Here is a 19,773-nt window from a genome sequence, read left to right on the forward strand (position 1 = left end):
GAAGAACTATGGGCAAGAATGAGAGGTGGCATGAACTGGTGTGTATGAACTCAAGATGCTGAGTGAGAGAAGCACAGTAGATCTAGATGAAAGTCAAAAAGAGGACACCAGAGGGCTGGGCACGGTGGTGCACACGGTAATCCCAGCTGCTCAGGAGGCTAAGGCAGGAGGATCACAAGTTCAGAGCCAGCCTCAGCAAAAGTGAGGTGCTAAGCAACTCAGTGAGACTCTATCTCTAAATAAAATATGAAATAGGGCTGGGGATGTGGCTCAGTGACCAAGTACCCCTGAGTTCAATCCCCCATGCCAAAAAAAAAAAAGCAGGGCCCAGCGCACTCCCTCCTCTCTTTAACCCTCTCCCCACATGCTGGGACAGCCACCATTGAGGAAGCACCACAGTAGACTAAGCTGCTGCAGAAAGGCCTTTACTGGGCAGGTAGGATGTGAGCAATGCCAGTGGACAGGGTGAGGAGAGAGAACACGTCCTCCCAAGGAGCAGAGGAGGCATCCCTGCCATGGGTCTCAGACTGAATGCACTAAAGGCTGGACCTTGGGCAGGCTCAGGGGAAGCCCGCCCACAAGGGCTTCGGGCCCCTCCCTCATAGAGATGCCATCCCTGACATGGGGTAAGTGGCCCTCACACTCACTTCTGCCTTGGCTAATCTCAGGGAGCATTGTGGGGTGGGGACAGATGCTTGGGAGGGCCCTTCAGGAAGGAAAAGGATGGTTAGGCAGTGTGGGAGACCCAGAAATTTCCGGGGACTTCACTGGTGGTACTTGGAAGCAGTAGGAGATGCTGGCCCCAAGGCTGAGATCAGGTTAGAGTAGTGCAGTCAGACCTAGCACTGGTTTTTCCTTTAGGCTGAAAGCAAATTGTTCTCATTGGAATAGAGAATTGGAGAGGAAAGGGTATTACTGTCCAGCATTTTGCAGGACACACAGGAAGATTCACAGGTGTGCGAACACCCACACACACAGTGGTACAGACTCACGTTTGTGTCAAGCTGGGTTCTTTTGTAATAAGAAAGGGGTCTGTAATGGGTGTATAATATACTTGGAAACATGGAATCCTTCCTGAATGGAGTCCCTCCCCAGCCCCTGCATGGTGGACATGGGGTGGAGCAGGTATCAGTTACTACCCCCTGGCCCTCAGGGTTGCCTGCTGCCTCATGTAGGCCAGGATGTCCATCTTGACATTGTTGACTGTGGTCCGGTGGTACCAGCGCATGATGGGTATGCCATCTGGCCCCACCAGGAACTTCTCAAAATTCCAGCGGATGTCATGGATTTTCATGGGTTCCCAGAAGAGGCGTCCAGGTGAGCCCAGGAGCTCCGAGGTGGGAGGACAGGAGTTCTGGAGCAGGAGTGAAGAGTGGCATCAACCTGGCTGGGGTCCCTCCCTCCCTTTCCCTCTTCCTTCCCTCCCCCTCTTCCTTCCCTCCCCCTGCCTTCCTGGGGGTAGAACAGCCTGGTGCTGAGAAGAAAGCACCAGTTTGGGTACCAGACTTCCAGTCCCTACTGGAAGTGATTAGAAGATTGTGAGGCCCTTAACCTGTCCCTTCCAGTGCCCGGCCTGGGCCTTATCTGTAAAATGGGCTGATAAGATCCTAGGGACTGCAAAGCCCTCTACTTGGAATAATAGTCAGATACCAAGAAATTCCCTAAGAGCCTAGGATTGGGGGAGGGCAACCTAGGCTTTGTCTCTTGAAGGCTAGGTCAGGAGCAGCTCTGCCCTATGCAGTCAGAGGGAAGAGAGCCTCCTCCCCAGTGGCTGCTCACTCACCTTCAGGAAAGTGTAGAACTTCTGCTCTTTGTCCCCATTCACATCCCCCTTCTCAAAGAGCTGGAAATTAGGGACGAAGCCACCACCTGGTCGGACATACCTGCAGGGAATGTTCTTAGATGGGCACAGGGCTCAGAAATGAGGAAAGGGGCAGAACAGCAGAGGGAGTGTTGGGAGTCTGGTTTTATCCAGGGTGGGCAGTGGGAGCCAATGACTGTTGGATGGGCACAAGTATAGTGTGTGACCTGGGTCTTCTTTGTCCAGCTTGGTCTGGACAAAGTAACCCCCCACCTCAGTTCTCCCTCCTCCTCTTGATAAGCTCTGCCCCATCATCCCTTTTCTCTTTCCTGTCTCACTTTCCCCTCATTCCACTAAATGTGGTTTGTAGAAGGGGAGAGTGGTTCTGAATGGCTCCTAAATGCCACTGTGGAGAGGGTCAACACAGGACTCAGTGGACACTCACTTGAGGCTGGGTAGGATCTCTGAATTCTCTCCTGGCTCCTGTTTTCCGAATTGGTTGCAGGGGAAGCCCAGAATGACCAGACCAAATGGTCCAAGCTCTTCCTGTAGTGCATTCAGTTCTGGGTCGAGGAGAGAGCAGAGGCAGGGTAGCCTGGTGAGGAGCCCTGCCTGGTCTGTCCCCCTCCTGTGGCTCACCAATATACAGCTGAAATCACAGGCCTGACAGGGGAAGGACTTGCCCAAGAGCATCCGGTGAGTTTGTGGTATTGCTGGAATTCAGGCCCTGTCACCCTAACTAACCTGGATGGGAGGTTTGGGGGAAAAGACACAAATACCCTTCCTCAAATCAGCAGTCTCTGGTCCACTGCCAAGGCCACCACCAACTGAGGGCTCTTCAGAGCTCATAGGATTGAGTTTCCTGGAGCAAGAACCATTCATCCCTAGACACAAGGCTTCCTTGGGGTGGAGTGGGGTCCTCACAACACTCCATCCTCTGGGAATTCAGGAACCCAAGGGACTCCCCAGTTTCCGCAGCACCCCTGGCCTTGCATGCATTGCCCACACCCAGCCTACCTCTGGTGCAAACACACTCTGCTCTGTCCCAAGGGCTGGACAGAGCATTCAGGACAGAGTGCTCACTGCCACTGGGCCTGCTTGTCACTCCACCTCCAGGAACTGATTTCAGGGTCAGACTGCCTTTGCCTCCCCCTAGGCTCTGCCAGCTGGCCCCAGCTCCTCCAGGGTGCTCAACCCTCCCCTGGGTGCTGAAAGAGGCCTTTGGCTTGCTTACTCCATTGGGCTCCTACTCTGCTCCAATTGAGAAAGAAATAAGGATATTAGGGAATATGAAGCCTGGGTCAAATACCCAGTTCTGTCACTAGTAGTTTTGTGATCCTGGTTAACTTGTTTCTTCAGGCTGAGCCTTAACACATTTACCTGTATGTTAAGGAGAGGTGAAGGCTGAACTAGGTCATCTTTAAAGTTTATTCTAGAATGGACTGTCCCAATGAGACCCGCCCTCTCATCCTCCCATCCACCTGCACACACCATGGGGCCTCATGCCAATGGCCTGTTTTCCAAAGTGTGGCCAAGAGAGGTGCTGAGGTGCCAAGGTGTCAAGGAGGGAAGATAAGCCATTCTCAGCCAGTTGCCGGTAAAGAGAAACTACAGCCCCAAACCACCTTCTCTATCCCTCTGCTTCCAGGCCACTGAGGTGCCCAGGGATGAAGGAGGACAGCCAGGAATCTCCTGGAATATGCCCAAAGATGATCAGACCTTAGGCTTATAAAAGAATCCTCACAAAACTGTGGAACATTGTATAATCGGGACCTGGAGTTTGGAATCTCATGGCCACTATCACCCTTTCTCCCCTTGCACCAGAGAAGCTCCTATGATTGAGATGTGTCCAAGTGACAGAAACAGCTCCAAACAGAGCAGAGGAGGAAGGGCAGGGTCTTACCAAGGTACTGGTCTGTCAAACCTCAGTAGCTGGCCACGTTGACAAAGAGGATGTATTTGCCAGAGTACTGCTTAAAGGGAATGTACTCCTCTCCATCGATGGTGAGGGCACCATACTCATAGATGGTGCCACTCATGCCACCATGGCAGTCTGTCTGGAAGAGAAAAAGACCAGCAGCAGGGAGCAGTTAGAGCTGGAAGGAAACTTGGACATTTTTCACTTTGAAGTTAATGAAAGATCCCAACAGGGAGCACGACTTGCCCAAGACCACACCAAAAATGAACTGGACTAGAACCGAGCCTCCTAATTCCCTGTGTAAGATAATGATGATGAGACACTCAAGTGCTTAATAAACACTTCCTATTAACATTTAAGCACTTAATAAGAGAGGGCTATGGAACCCTAGAAATCACTTCGGGATAATTTTCCACATCATATATCACACATTTAAAGGCTCAAGGGCGACTGCCCTGGTGCTGGGAGCTGGTAAATCTTACTGGATGGACTGATGGATGAGTGGCTGCTGCAATAGTCCCGGAAAGTGATGGTGAGGCCTGCATTAGGCCATTGGGAAGGAAAAACTGAGCAGAAAGGAGGAAGCATCAGTGTGAGTGGTGACTCAGAGGCGCCAAGTCTGCCTCCAGACTTGGGAAGATGTTATGAAATAGGGAAGGAAGACCAGGAGCCAGGAATGAGGAAAGGCCTCTGGTAAGGGTTAGATGTGGCTATAAAGGTAAAACCATGCCTAGCATATACTACATGTTCTCAGGTGAGCCGTTGTGACGATGACGAACATACCTTCTCTCTGTCTAACTGCTGCTCCGCAGGCAGCCCCCAGGACAAGGAGGGATGGAGCACGGTGGCACTGTGATTTAGGATACCTCAGTTCTGCCTCCTGCTCTACCACTATATGATCTTGGATTGGCCCTTCCTCTTCCCCTGGCCTCACCTTGAACTGGATCAGCCAGTCTCAATCCAGGTGGCTTGACAGCATCACCATCAGTGGGAGAGGAGGGGATGGGATTACACCTTGCCGGCAAAATGTTGCCCAGGACCCCTCTCTACCCCATCCCTTGTCCCAGACCTGGAAGACAAAACTCTTGGGTCTACTCTTGAAAGTTGGTCACTGCAATGACAACATGACTCAGCAGGTGGATTGTGAAGCAAAGGGAAAAGCTTGAAGCCATTGTATTAGGTGATCTTTGTGGGCCCTGTCATCTGATGAGAATGAAAAAATGGTAAACAAATGGAGCAAAAACTGGCCTGAGAGACCTGGCTAGGACAGTGACAGGTGGTGAGCAATAGAGGCATAAATTCACTCCCTTCTTTCCCTTCAATTCTGGAAAACGCACTGCTGGGGCAAGGTCCCTGGACCTAACTGGGTGAAGGAAGTAATCCACCCAGCAGGCGTGGCCCCAGCAGGGTATAGATAACCTGTCTGTCATGAAGTGGCTGCAGGCTGAGGCGGGTGAGGCTGGACTGCCTCCGCCAGGTCATTCCCTGGCAGCTGCAAGCTCTTTTCTTGGCTCTGGAGAAAATTCTCTGCTTCACATGAGTCTAATAGTCCATACCACGTGACTTCTGCTGACTGAGCAGGACCAAGACCCAAACTCATTATTCCTTCTGCCCTGCAGACTCCTAGGTCACAACTGGGGTCACTTCTACCTTAAAACGCAAACAGACCAACAGCCCAGCTGGCCACAAAGGTCTGGCAGCCTCCCACCTCCTCCACTCCACCCTCAGCTAAACATGATCTCTGGGATGTGGACAGGAAAAAAGCCAAGAGGTTGACTAAACAATCAGAGCTTACAAACAAATGGGAGCATCAACTTCTGGGCAGTTTCCGGGTGAGGGTGGGGCAACTGGCACCCATCTCATCAGGTACCAGTCCGGCTGGCTGTTGGCCCTGGGCAAGTCAATTTTACTCTGGGGTCCTTGGTCTGAAGATAATCCCAACTGCCTCTCAAAACAGCTGTGAGAATCCACTGGCAGATTGAGACAGGCTTAAAATCTCTTGGAAAGAAAGGCACAGGTCAAGGGATTGCGATTATTCTGTCTGCATCTGGGGTAAAAGGCCCTGAGGTTCCTCCATTATTGAGAGGAGAGAAGCTGATGTTCACCAGCCAATGTGAGGGCGGTGCACTGGGCAGGGTGTCTGTCACCAGGAGGAAGGATGAGTGGCAGCCTCCACACTTACTGCTGCAGCTAGTGAGGCTGGTGCTATGGATTCAAACTGACAGGTCAGAGTGGCCCATGGTAGGGGGGTAGTCCCAGACAGCAGAGGGGAGAGGCCATGAAAGTGCCTCAATCCAGGAGAGGAGCGTTCTGGTGACCCAAGAGTTGGTGGCAGGGCCAGGGACAACAGTGAGGGCCCTGGCTGGCTAGGGCTGTAGGTCTGTGTCTTTCTCTTCTCCCATCAATGAGATGCTGTTGAAGGAGGACTGTGCTGGGAGGCAGGAGACCTGGGTCTGGGTACCGCCGTTGTAAGAGGGAGTCAGATTCACTCCTGTCTTAAGAGCCCTTCAGCCCTGACATCAACCTGTGGTTCCATGATTCTCTCTGCCTCGTTTAGTCACTTAGAAACCAGTGGTTACTAGGATCCCATGCACGTCAGCAGCTGTCATTCTTTCCAGTGTCTGCAACATTTCCTTTTGTACAGCAAGGACAGGGAGCCTGGGCAACCTTAAGCTACACTGAGGAGGCAAGGAGGAAAGGAGGGTTCCCTTTGTTCCTAGCCCCTCCCTTAGAGTTGGAAGAGGAAAACATATCTCTGGAGCTGAATCACCTGTGGTCCGTCCCATTCTGCACATGCCCCACTCTCCATCCCTTTGTCCTGATGGTAGGGACAAAGTAAATGGTTAGGTCCTAGAAGCTAGAGCTGTGGCATCTCAACTCTAAGGCCTAGGAAGATAGATGAGCATACCCAGGCTGTCATTAGCCAGCAAGTCCTGGCTGGTTGGGTCTGATATGATCAGATTTCACTCTAAGACTTCTAGACCATACCCATCCTGTTTTCTCTGAATCCATTCTTGCCTACCCAGAGTTCTGCAGAAAACACATGGCCATGTTGAATCATTCATGGCATCCATTCCCTTCACTGCCAGCCTTCTTAGGGCAATGATGAATCTTCCTTTCTCCTAGGGGCTGGGACAGACTCCATGGTGCTGACCTGCCCATGGTCCACCCCCACCCCTACTCCACAGCCTAATTCAAAACTAAGTCCCATGCCTGCCCTAGAAAATGCCTTCAGAGTTGGTAGTTATAAACAAGCCTGGATAGAAAGGAGAGCTTCATGGCCATCCAGACTTAGACCTGACTCCAAGGAAAGGCAGACTCATGGAAGAGCAAAGGGGTTAGAAACAGACAGAGGAAATTGCTCTTGGACTGGACTTCCTGAGAAGTAGATGGAATATTGGACACAGCATGAACTTATAAGATCTTAGAATAAAGACCCAGAGGATTTTAGAAATAAAAGTCAAAGCTATGGGCTGGGGTAGAGTGTTTGCTAGCATGTGTGAGGCACTGGATTTGATCCCTGGCACCACATTAAAAATAATAATAAATAAAACAAATAAAATAAAGGTATTGTGTCCATCTACAACTAAAAAAAATTTTTTTAAATAAGTACATAAGCACGTTGGTGGGGTGGGGTGGGGTGTATACTGGGAGGGTAGAGATAGAAATCCTTCTCTTTGGGTCTATTCCTACTTCTGGTTTCTGCCTCTCTGCCCTGGGGAAGAGGAGGAGTCTACAGGATCCACCCAGGCACATTTTCACCAAGGAGATAAGCATGCTGGTTCATCCCCAACCTTCTTCAGCATCCCCACTCCTACTCTAAAGTCACACACCCTGCTGGCGATAGGCTGAGGCTCAGGGAATTGTGCCTCTCCTTCGGAGTTGATGATCCCCAGCTCTCTCCAACTACCAGGTTTGCTCAGGCAATGTGGACAGTGGATCATTGGTAGTGAGGCTGTCCCACAGGAAACCCCTCAGAGGACAGTTTATTGATTTGACTGCTTCTGAAGTCATCTGTTTCATTGTGTCCTTCCTCTACCCCACCCCTGCCCTGAAGATGGAGAAACTGAGGCCCAGAAAGGGGTGGAGACTTAGGATCCTGAGTGTTCTGCATTGCCCATTCAACATTCTTTCAGTCACAAATCTCTGCTTCTTCTGCCAATGCCCTGGAATCCATGTGGGTGGTTCTACCTGTGGTTATATATCTGGGGTAGAAGAGCCCCCAGGCAGTTCCTGAAGACCAGGGCCATCCTGCTGCATTTGTCCTCCCTTTCTCCTTACTACCATCTCCCTGGGAACATGCAAAGCCAACCCAGAGGCTGTCACTGGGCCTCTTTCTGGGTAGTGCCACCCCACCACCCCACCCTACTGGAGGACAGCAGTTAGCACCAACTGACACAGATGTAGCAAGACGACCCCCTTCCCCAGAGGTAGCAGAGAGGGATGCCTTTCTCCCCATCATTCTGCCCACCTGGAGGACCCAGGTCTGGATTAGATGGAACTTGGAATAGATCTATGGTCACCGGTGAGGGTCCTTGGGGTGGAGGGGGAGGCAAACAAAGTTAACGATGTCCCTCGAACCTGGGTTTGCCCTTTCTGCAGGGAAACCTGGGAAGAGAGGTGCCTCGCTACTGTGAGATGGACACCTGGCAGCTACGTTCACTTCCCTGTCTCCCGCCCTGGAAGCTCACTCACCTTCGACTTCTCTTGTCCCCGGCTCGGCGGGACGAAGCCCGCCAGGAGCAGGGAGAGAAGGCAGGATGCCCGGAGGAACCGGGCCATGGCGGGCTGGGGGAGCTTCTCAGGCGTGCCTCAGACGCTGTCAGCTGCCGGATCACCGTAGGTCTGAGGTGTCCGAAGCTCCAAGTCACCTTTCAAGCCCTCAGCGGTGGCCAATCCGCGGCCAGGTCGGGGTCCTCTTAGCCAATCGCAGCGCAGCTAGGATTTCAGGGGCAAGTCGCGCCCGCCTTTCTCTCTCCCCCTCCCCAGGCCCTGGGCGACAGTGACATAAGCAAGTCTGGGCAGAAAGATGGGAGTGAGGTCCTCGGTAAACGCCGGAGGCGGTCCTCTCCTCTTAGGGCTCCAAAGTGCGGGAGGAAGCAAGCACAATGTTCTCCAGATCAACCAGGGCCAGGGGGCCCGAAAACACCCAAGAACCGATGGGTAGTTTAGTTCTGGGAAGTAATTCTTACTCCCCAGGCTTTAAAAATTACCCTGTGATGGTCCTGCCCTGATGTTGATGATTTTAAAATTCAGCAAGATCTGAAGTTAGACCTTCTGGAACAGTTACCATATGTAGGTTTAGTACTTAAGAAACATTGTAGGTGAACTGGGATTTTCAGTGCATTCTCCTCCTGGGTAAGGCATGGGATGCCTCTGCTGGTTTGGCAGCAGAAAACATTTTTGCTCCCTGAGTAGTCTTTTTTCCTTCTTTCTTTCTTTTAATTGACACATAAGAATATTACATACATAACTGTACAGTCTTGGGCACATTGCTTTTCCTCTCTGAGCCTCAGTTTCCCCAACTGTGTAATGATGGGATTGGTTAATGATCTCTCAGGCCCTTCTGGCTCTGGCTGAATGATGAGTTTTAAGTGACAGATTTAGCCCAGAAATCACTTGAGGGTAGGGCCCATGATCCCCACCTGGCCAGGACCTGAACTCAGTAGATGTTTAACATTTGCCGAACTAATCAATCATTAAATGTGTTTCTCTGTTAGGAGATACTCCCCATCAGGCCAGACAGCTGTAGGTCTCTACTGTGCAGGCATAATCTTACCTACAGATGGGGAATGGGCTGAAATCGGCAACTCACAAATTTTTCTGAGTACCAGGGAAGCCATTAGTACAGATTCCTGGGTCCAACTTCAGAATGACTGCATTAGAATCTCTAGGAGGAGAGGCTGAGAATCTGCCTTCCGACATGTTCCTAGGGTGATTCTGAGGCAGCCATCCTGCCCTTAGTCCTCATGGTATTAGTCTCAGGATTAGGAACCCTCTAGAAATCTCTTCTGACCAAGAAATACCTTAACTATGATTCAAGAACCAGAGGTTCTTGAAAGGTCTGTTTCTCATTCTTCAGGAAATCTTTCTTCCTCAAACCACAACATATTGACATATTGAAATGGAAGGAATCTTAGAGGCCAAGAAATCTTTTTTTGTGTGTGTGTGTGGCACAGGGGTGCCCTACCATTGAGCTACATCCCCAACCCTTTTTATTTTTTGAGACAGGAGCTCACTAAACAGCTGAGGCTGGCCCGGAACTTGCAATCCTCCTGCCTCAGCTTCCCAAGTCACTAGAATTATAGGGATGTACCACTGCACCAAGCCAGGGAGTCTTTAGACAATTTAAAGCACAGAAGCATATGAACAGTGACTGACAGTATATGTGCTCAATCAATATTATTTATCCAAATACTTCATTTCACTGAAACCTAGAGTTGGGGAACTACTTACCCAAGTTCCCACAGCAAATCAGTGGCAGAAAAGAAACCAGAATCCAGGTCTCTAGACTCCAGTCTTGGATCTTCTCAATGTTGTTCTGTGATTTTTTTGAGGTTCATAGTTACCCAAAGATACAAACATCTGGGTACATATCAGTTTATCAGAAATCCATGTTCATTAGCACCAGTAGGCATCCAGTGACCCTGCTGAGTATATACCTAGCACTTAACACCATGAAAAATGCTGAAGAGGTTCCTAGAAGCTACAGTCCTTGCCCTCAACGGTACAGCCAGCAGATCCAGCTATGGTGAGGCAAGTGAGGCACTAGGGTCATGCAAGTGTGCAGGGCAGGACCTAAGAGGGAAAGTCACTGTAAGTTTTGCACCCTATGTTCCTCACTTGTCTGGCCTGAGCCCTGGGGCTGGTGTTCAGTTTCTTTGGGTGGGGGGCAAGAAGGATCCAGAGGCCTAAGGGGCTGCTCTAGGTTGCTATAGAGTCACAGAGAAATTATTTTCCTTTACGAGGTCTCATTTGGCCCACCTGTGAAACAAGGGTCTTTGACAATCTCTCAGCAGTGACCTCCGTGGCTTTTCAGTTCAGGGTCTAAGAAAAGCCTGTGCCACACAAAACCTAGGAGCCCTGAAAACATGGCAGTGAGGTGGGAGGCTTGGGTGGGGTGCGTGCCCTGGCATTGAGGAGACCCTGCTGCATTCTATTTTTTATTACTTTCAGAGGAGGTCTGATCACTGACCAAAGAGCATGAAGATGAGGATGAAAACAGCACCTACCAGTCTTTCCATCAGCGCATTTGGTTGATTGGTTCCCAGGGACTCATGTTTTGAAAGATGTTATGCTCCACCAGGCAGTTCTCAATTGCCCTAGGGTTAAAGTTCCAATTCCTTAGTGCTTCCGATAATGCCCTCAACATCTATCCACTTCTTCATGTTTTTCCAACACTCTGCAGCTGTATATGCCCTTCAGTCTCACCTCCAGGTTTTATCTCTGCCATTCCCTCTGCTGGAAACACCCAAACTACCCACTATTGAGATCTCTGTCAATGTCACTTCTTTTTTTTTTTTTTTAAATATGTTTTTTAATTGTAGACGAACACAATACCTTTATTTTATTTATTTATTTTTATGTGGTGCTGAGAATCGAACCCAGTGTTTCACACATGCTAGGCAAGTGCTCTACCACTGAGCCACAACCCCAGCCCTCTAGTGACACTTCTTAAGGGAAGAGTTTTATTCAGGTCCCCTGGCTCTACTCTAGTTCTTGTAGTATTTGGCACTTTCTATATATCAACCCTTTGTCATTCTTTTTTTTCTAATAATTTTTAGATGTTGATGGATCTTTATTTTATTTATTTATTTAATATGCAGTGCTAAAAATCTAACCCAGGACTTCACGCATGCAAGGCAAGTGCTCTACCACTGAGCCACAACTTCAGTCCCTCCTTTGTCATTCTTTATCATCGTTTCTTGTTACCTGTTTTCTCCACTAAATGATAAGATCCACAAGACTTTATTTCTAGTACTTTGAACAGGATTTGGTATCTGTTAGCTGCTTGATAAATATTTATTAAATAAATTAATGTTAATCAAAGCACTATTTGACATATAGAATAGGCAGAGCTTCAGGCCAACATGGGCTAACAATTTGGAGCCCACAAGACAGATTTCAGCTGCTAGTAGGATTTACCATGTGAGTTGCTCTGAGTCACCAGAGAGTAGATGATTTACACTGGGCTTTGGGAAGCAAGGGTAAAAACACATGCTATGGAAAAACCAGAAACTAGTTTTGTTTTCAATCTAAGAATGTGCTCTTCTGCATCCTGGATAATTGGGTGCCCACTACCTCTTGGCCTCCTTTCCTTGAGATATACATAAAGAGCTCACCAACTATGTGCTTAGTGGGTAAACAGCAACAGAGATGACTAAACAGGTTTGTTTGTTGAAAGTGCTGATGAATTGTACCTCCAAGGAAGATAGAACATGAGTTAATAAACAAAAAGGGCTGGAAAAACCAAGACAATGAAAAGCAGCCCTGCTGTTGCTGAGTAAGTACTTAGGTTCTGGAATCAGTGATGTGGTCAGCCAGCCCAATCCGTAAGTCCAGATGGAGGCAGCAGAAGGCAGGCCCAGCCCCCAATGCTTTGCTGCCAATTTCAAACAGTGGCCCCGTTTTGCAATCAAGGAGGGATTGCAGAATCCAGGTGGGGCCCTGGAGCTTCTGGTTTCCTATATGATTGGCAGATCCAATCTCAAAGTCTGCTGGAAGACGGGGGTCCATCAAGGGAAGAGTGGGAGACTGGAGACTTTGTTTCTAAAACAAATGCTTTCCAAACTCTGGGCCTGTCTTCTCATCGATGGAGCAAGGAGTTGGACAAGTTGATTTCTAAGGGCCAAGATTTAAGATAATAAAAATAGCAGCTAGCCTCCACCCAACAGCCTAGACATGCCAGGTGCTGCCTTTGATTTATGAACTTTTTGGAAAATCCCTACAACCTCATAAGATAGTTAACATTATTATCCTTATTTCACAGATGAAGAAACTAATAGAGAGAGAGGTTAAGTAACTTAAGATCATGCAGTTGGTAAGTGGCAGAACCAGGATTCAGACCCAGATATGCTGTCTTCAGAGGACTTGCCACAAATCTCTAAACCCAGTACCGTCCAACATGGCAGCCCCATGTGTGGCTACCGAGCTCTTCAAAATATGGCTTGTCCAAATTGATGTGTACTGTGATTGTAAAATACACACTGTTTTTTAAAGACTTAGTATGAAAAAAGGAAGGTCAAACTATCTCAATAATCTTTTATATCAGATTTGACTTGTATTTTTGTTGGACAGTGCTGGTTTGAGCTATATACTCATAAGGGATTGGTATAAGACTACGGTTGCCTCTGTGAAATCTAGCCTTATCCCCTGTTGAGAATTCCCCAAGGCCACCTCCAGAGTTAATGATTTCCTCCAAGGACTCACAGAATTCAGCATAAAAACCTTCTGATACTATGATTTATTATATCAAAGGATTACAAAATCAGCAAAAGGAAAGTATGTGTGGGACCAAGTCCAGAGGATGCCAGATACAAACTTCTGAAAGTCCTCTCCCAGCTGAGTCAAACAGGATTGCTTAATTCCTGTAGCAAGGGAACATGACAGCCTGTCTAAAATGCTGTCCACCAGGGACAGGGACGCTCATTAGAGTCTCAGTGCCCAGGATTGTTATTGAGGAATAGTCACATAGGCATTCTTACCTGGGCACATAACAAAATTTTAGTCTCCCAGAACGAAAGTAGATATTCAACATAAGCAGAATTGTTTGATACAGTTTTGTCACAGTGAGCCACTCTTATTAATGATGAGATGATGGAAATCCTCTGGAAATAGAAGTAAGTGTCCAAATGCCAACCAAGAGCCAAATATAGGGCTGGGGCTGTAGCTCAGTGATAGGGAGCTTGCATAGCATGTGTGAGGCACTGGGTTTGATCCTCAGCACCACATAAAAATAAATAAAATAAAGATATTGTGTCCATCTACAACTAAAAATAAATAAATAAAGAGCTAAATATAGCAGGCCTTTCTTAGGGATATCAGTCTCAGTCCTGCTATGTTAACTCTTTTCTGTAAATCTCCCAATTAAATCTCAGTGGGACCTAGCCTGCCAACTACTAGGTTTGTTGAGTTGACCTGAAAGGGAGTAGTCTTAGTCCATTTGGGCTACTAGAACAAAATAGCACATAGCCAGGCATGGTGGCGTATGCCTGCAGCCCCAGCAATTTGGGAGTCTGAGGCAAGAGGATTGTACATTTGAGGCCAGTCCCAGCAACTTAGTGAGACTCTGTCTCAAAAAGGGTTGGGGGCTGGGGTTGGGGCTCAGTGGTAGAGAGCTTGCTTAGCATGTGTGAGGCACTGGGTTAGATCCTCAGCACCACATATAAATAAATAAAGTTTAAAATTTTTTTAAAAAGTGTTGGAAAAGTAGCTCAGTAGTAAAGCACTCCTGGCTTCAATCCCCAGCACTACAAAATAAAAACGAACAAACAAAAAAACCCAACACATAAATTAGATGGCATATAAACAACAGAAACTTATTTCCCAGAGTTCTTGGGTCTCTTTCATAAAGGCACTAATCCCTTTCATGAGAGTTCCACCCTTGTGACTAAATCGCCTTCTGAAAACCCTACTTCTGCTGGACATGGTGGCACATGCCTGTAACGCCAGTGTCTCAGGAGGCTGCGTCAGGAGGATGGCAAGTTCAAAGCCAGCCCTGGCAATTTAGTGAAGCCCTAAGCAACTCAGTGAGACCCTGTCTCTAAATAAAATAAATTTAAAAGGCTGGGGATGTGGCTCAGTGGGTAAGCACCCCTAGGCTGGCTTCCTGGTACCAAAACAAAAAACAAAAGCCCCACTTCTTAATCTCATCACCTGAGGAGTTAGGATTGGAACATATGGATTTTGGAGGAACACAGACCTAAAGACTATAGCAGGATATAGTGAGTCCCACCTCCTCTGGGGCCCACTTAGTTGGAGGGAGAGTTTTAAAAGGGGAGGCATCCCCAAGAACATCTCATTCAACCTTCTCATCTGAGAAGCTGAGGCTCTGAGTGGTTTTTCCAGGGCCCCAGAGCAAATACAAGCATCTATAAAAATGACACCTCAGCTGAATACAGCTCCAAGCTTTCAGCCAAAATGTTCCTTTGCTTCTCTTAGATGTCCTGTGTACCTGAAACCCAACATATATCCCTTTCCCCGCTTCTTGGTGGTGGAGAGCCTACCTGTGTCTTTGCTGGCCTCATTCTGTCTACTCCTCATCCATCTAGGTTAGGGTTCAGCTGGGTGACCAGAGGGCTCTACTAGCGATAAAAACCTTTCTTAAAGAGTCACTAAGCAGTAAACAAGTACTTCCTGTGGGTTACCTACCAAGGCACAAAAACAATGAGGACTACACTCAACCAGAACACCCAGAGGACATAAGTAGTTTATCACAACTCCTGCCTTTCTCTCAACCTAACCACAGCTAACAAATGGCCAGGTCCACCTCATTCTTATCCCTTCCCTGACTCAGAAGGTCTTGGCAAGGGAACTTGTAAAGTATACCTGGGAAGTTCTAGACAGTAAGTCCAGGGTACTGGTCCTGTCTCAGTATGTGCCCTAGACCAGGCCCTTCTTGAAAGGAAGTGACCACAACACTCAGAGCAACCAAGAGATCTTTATTGTAGCAGTGCAACAGAGGAGAAGAGAGAGAAAGAGAAGAGAGAGAGAGAGAGCAAGAGAGAGACAGAGAAAGCAAGAGAGATAGCAAGAGAGAGAGGGGCCCAGCAGGAAGGAGTTTTTCTAGCCCAAATCTAATGAGGTCTCTGGGTCTGCAAGCTGCCTTGTTGGCACAAGGGGGGTTACGTGTTCGGCCTTGAGCAGGGGGTTGAGTGTTCAGCCTTGAGTGGGGGCTTGGGCGTTTGGGCTTGAAGCAAATAGTTGATAAAGAACCAGACAAAGGGTTTGAGAGGCCAGGTCATCCTGCAGCTAACTTTGTTTGGCATGCCCTGCAGACATCTTACTCAGCCTGTCCTGCACCTAACACTTCTCATAAGTCTTGGAAATACCCCTCCTTCCAACCAGCGGTGAAATAAAGAAATTAGATTTATCTTTCTTTTTTTTTTTTTCCATCAGGGGATTGAACCCAGAGCACTTAACCCCTGAGACACATCCCCAGCCTTTGTTATTTTTTATAATGAGACAGTATCTTGCTAAATTGCTTAAGGCCTCACTAAATTGCTGAGGCTGGCCTCAAACTTGACAATCCTCCTGCTTCAGTTTACAGAAGTACTGGGATTAGGCATGTGCTACCATGCCCAGCAAGAGTAATTAGGTTTCTAAGGTTTTGTTCGTACCAGTTAGTCTATGAATGTGCAGGTTCTCATGAGCTGACCCCAGGGAAGGAGTCCCTCGGGGCAAATGGGTGCTTGCCAGAAGGTCTTCCCAGTGAGGGTTGGAGTAGATGCTGAGGGTAGACTGTGGGTAAATCATATTATCTCCTCTGTAGCTCTGGGTGCCCCTCAAATGACTATTTTGAGTTTTAAATGAGGTAGACCACTTAATTCAGAGTCTGCATTGTACTATCCCTGTTCCCCTGTGTTTTGGGATGGAGGGGTTTGGGTCCGACATCTTTGGCCCCTAACTTTTTTCAGACACCCTCTACCACAACCTGGCTGGGTACCTTCAGCTCAAGTTATCTGGGGCATGACCTTCCCCAGCTGTTGGACGGGGCCGATCGTTTCTGCCCGGCCTTTCCAATAAGCTTTTTAGAAGGCTCTGATTGAGTGTTAGAGCCGAAAGTCCTTGGAATGTGAGCTCCAGAAAGCACTGGGGAGTTGTTATTTTCTTTTCCTTCCAATTCATTCCTTGTATCCAGAGTCATGTCTTGTTAATGACTTTCCCTCATGTTGTTGAGCTCTCAAACTTACTAAATTAAGTGTTAATTAATTCAACAGGCATTTATTAAGCACCTACTATGTGCTGTGCACTGTGCTGGCTCCTGGGGATTCATCAAATCAGAGTAAACAAGACTGGGGTCCTGTCTGGTGGAGCGAGATGTGAAAGCCAACTTACTGGACAGGGTGGTGGATGTTTCTGCTCAGGGAGGAATCAGTAGCAGCAGGGTTGGCTTCCTAGTGGAGGTGACAAGTGGGAGGGGTTAGCTGAGTGTGACAGACCAACAAAGTATGTTTGGAGCCGAAGGAACCACTGGATCAGAGGCTGGTTGGCTCCTTGCAGCTCTGATATCCCATGTTCTGTGTGGCTGGAACACAGCTCAAGGTGAAAGGTCAGAAGAGATAAGGCTGCAGAAGCAAACAAGGGCAGATGGGAGGGGACTTTATGGTCTTGGAGTTCATCTTGAGGATGGCAGACAGAGTCTCCCACCCCATCACTTTGTTATTCTTTTATTGCTTTTCCTGGTTTTAAATGACTTCGTGCAGTTATGTAGCTACCTATTTGCGGTCTATTCTATTCTCTTCCCGGTTAGAATGGAAGCAGTGTGGGTCTCCTCCTCTGCCATAACCCAGCTCCAGGAGGGTACCAGGCACACAGATGTGACTCAGTGAGCAGTGAATGAGAAAAAACAAAGGAGGAACATGATTTGGGGATGTCTCTTATGGCTTGCCCTTTGTCTTTGTCAGGGACAAGCCTCCTCCCCCAACTCCCTCAGAGGGATGTGGCTCAGAAAAGGAACTTCAGAAAGTTCTAGACATCGAGTTCCTTTTTCAAGGAGTCTGTGGTTCAAGGGAATAACCTGATCCTCATTCTGAACCCCAAAATACTCTGAGGTATCTGGGGAAAAATCCATTCTTATATTTCTCAGGCTTTGGTGTATAGATTGTCAACCCGGAAGGGACCTCAGAGACAATCTGGTTCTTTTACTCCAGGTGTGATCCTTAGACTTGGAGACTTGGCACTGGTGGGAGCTGGTCAGAAAAACGGAATCTCTATTCTTCTCCAGACCTACCAAGAATCAGAATCTGCCTATTGACAAGATCCTTGGGTGACTTGGAGCTTGATTCAAGTGTGAGAAATGTCAATCTTTCAATTTACAGCTGGGAAACCTAGCCCCAGAGATTAGCCTAGGGTCATGCAGGGAATAAATAACCCAGATGGTTCTGGAACCCAGTGCTTATTTTTCTCAGCCTTTCAAACCCCTGGTGAAATAAGACTCTGACTGAGTTCTGACTTTGCAGTTTAAAGTTGGAAATGCTTCAGTAGCTTCCAGAATCTTGGCTTTGTGACTGCACATTCCTTGGCCTCCACTGACAGACAGTCCCAGCTGCCTGCCCTGCTCCCAAATGCTTTCCCCTTCTCCTTCTCCTATACTGGGGATTGAACCCAGGGCCTTACACATACTACCAAACTCTCTCCCATTGAGCTACATCCCCAGCCCTTTTTGATTTTATTTTGAGACAGGGTCTGGTCTTAATCCTCTTGTCCTAGCCTCCCTCTAGGCATGTGCCACTCTATCTGTTCCTGTTCCCAAATTCTTTTTTTTTTTTTTTGGTACCAGGGATTGAACCCAGGGACACTTAACCACTGAGCTAAGTTCCCAGCCCTTTTATGTTTTATTTTGAGACAGGGTCTCACTAGGTTGCTTAGGGCCTACTAAATTGCTGAGGCTGGCTTTGAATTTCCAGTCCTCTTGCCTCAACCTCCTGAGCTGCTGGGATTACAGAAATGCACACCTACAACCAGTCCTGTTCTCAAATTCTGATCTTTGCCCACTTTGTGTAATAGGGCACTCGGACTCCAATCTGGCTTTGCTGTCTATAATTAGTTTTGGGTTTTGTTTTGTTTTTTGTATCAGGAATTGAACCCAGGGGTGCTTTATCCCTAGCCCTTTTTATTTTTTATTTTGAGACAGGGTCTCACTAAATTGCTTAAGACCTTGCTACATTGCTGAGACTGGTCTCAAACTTTCAATCCTTTTGTCTCAGCCTCCCAATTCTCTGGGATTACAGGCAAGTATACCTCTGTGCCTGGCATAATTGATCTCAGGTAAACAGCTCTTCTCTCTAGGTCTAGTTCCCTAGTCTGCAAGATGAGGCCACTAGTATCCCTACCTCATAGGATTATTGTGAGGATTAAAGGGGAAAAAATCTCTCAAACTCAATAAGTAATAGTAAGTAACAGCATGTTCCACACTTGGTATGAGCAGGGCCTGTGCCAACTACATTGTATTTGATTCCCACCACATCCATGTTTTAGGTGAGGAGACTGAGGTACAAAAGCTTAAGTGAATGGTCTGACTCACCCACTTGGTTTCTCTCTTGGGACTACCTTGCCATGTTGCCCATTTGTTGAGAATTTGACAGAGTATACAAGTTCCTTCCACGTCTGCTTCCTAACGGACCCCAGGATCAGCTCTGTGGGTCAGAGACTATTAACCTCAGCCTTCAAATGACAATTCTGAGGATCTACGAGAGGATGCACCCAAGATCGTCGAGATGGTAGAGCTTGGTGATGGAAGTGGATTTTCTGATGTCTCATCAGTATTCTCTACAGTAACTCCACACATTTACAGACTACTCCAGATGAAATCGTTTTGAAACAGAATCTGTACAGGCATAAGAAATTATTTTAATCTTTCCTCCTCCTGTTACTCCTTTTCTTATGGGAGGGGACGGTAACTGGGGTTAAATGCAAGGGCAGTTTACCACTGAGCTACATCCCCAGTCCTTTTATTTTATTTTTTTCTAAATTTTGAGACAGGGTCTCACTAAACTTCTTAGGGCTTCACAAAATTGCCAAGGTTGGCTTCAAATTTGTAATCCTCCTGCCTTAGCTTCCCAAGTTGCTAGAATCACAGGTGTGTCACTGCGTCCAGTTCCTTCTCTTCTTTTTTTTTTTTTTTGAGAATTTTTTTTAATATTTTTTTTTTTAGCTTTTGGTGGACACAACATCTTTGTTTGTATGTGGTGCTGAGGATCGAACCCGGGCCACACTCATGCCAGAGGAGCATGCTACCGCTTGAGCCACATCCCCAGCCCTCCTTCTCTTCTTTAACATCTCTCTCTCTCTCTCTCTCTCTCTCTCTCTCTCTCTCTCTCTCTCTCTCTCTCTC

The 19,773-nt window shown here is 47.7% G+C and overlaps 1 protein-coding gene across 1 annotated transcript; it reads right to left on the minus strand.

The window, feature by feature from the left end:
• Positions 1–409: 409 nt before the first annotated feature.
• Positions 410–8,589, minus strand: Gpx3 (glutathione peroxidase 3). Its single transcript, XM_015492720.2, has 5 exons — positions 8,415–8,589; positions 3,705–3,858; positions 2,247–2,364; positions 1,784–1,883; positions 410–1,354 (listed from the first exon to the last, which is right to left on the minus strand). Exons 1-5 carry the CDS (start codon positions 8,499–8,501, stop codon positions 1,136–1,138), a joined length of 678 nt encoding a protein of 225 aa, XP_015348206.1. The 5' UTR covers positions 8,502–8,589; the 3' UTR covers positions 410–1,135.
• Positions 8,590–19,773: the final 11,184 nt, after the last annotated feature.

This window comes from Marmota marmota, unplaced genomic scaffold, assembly GCF_001458135.2.
Source record: "Marmota marmota marmota unplaced genomic scaffold, marMar, whole genome shotgun sequence".
Lineage (NCBI taxonomy): Eukaryota > Metazoa > Chordata > Mammalia > Rodentia > Sciuridae > Marmota > Marmota marmota.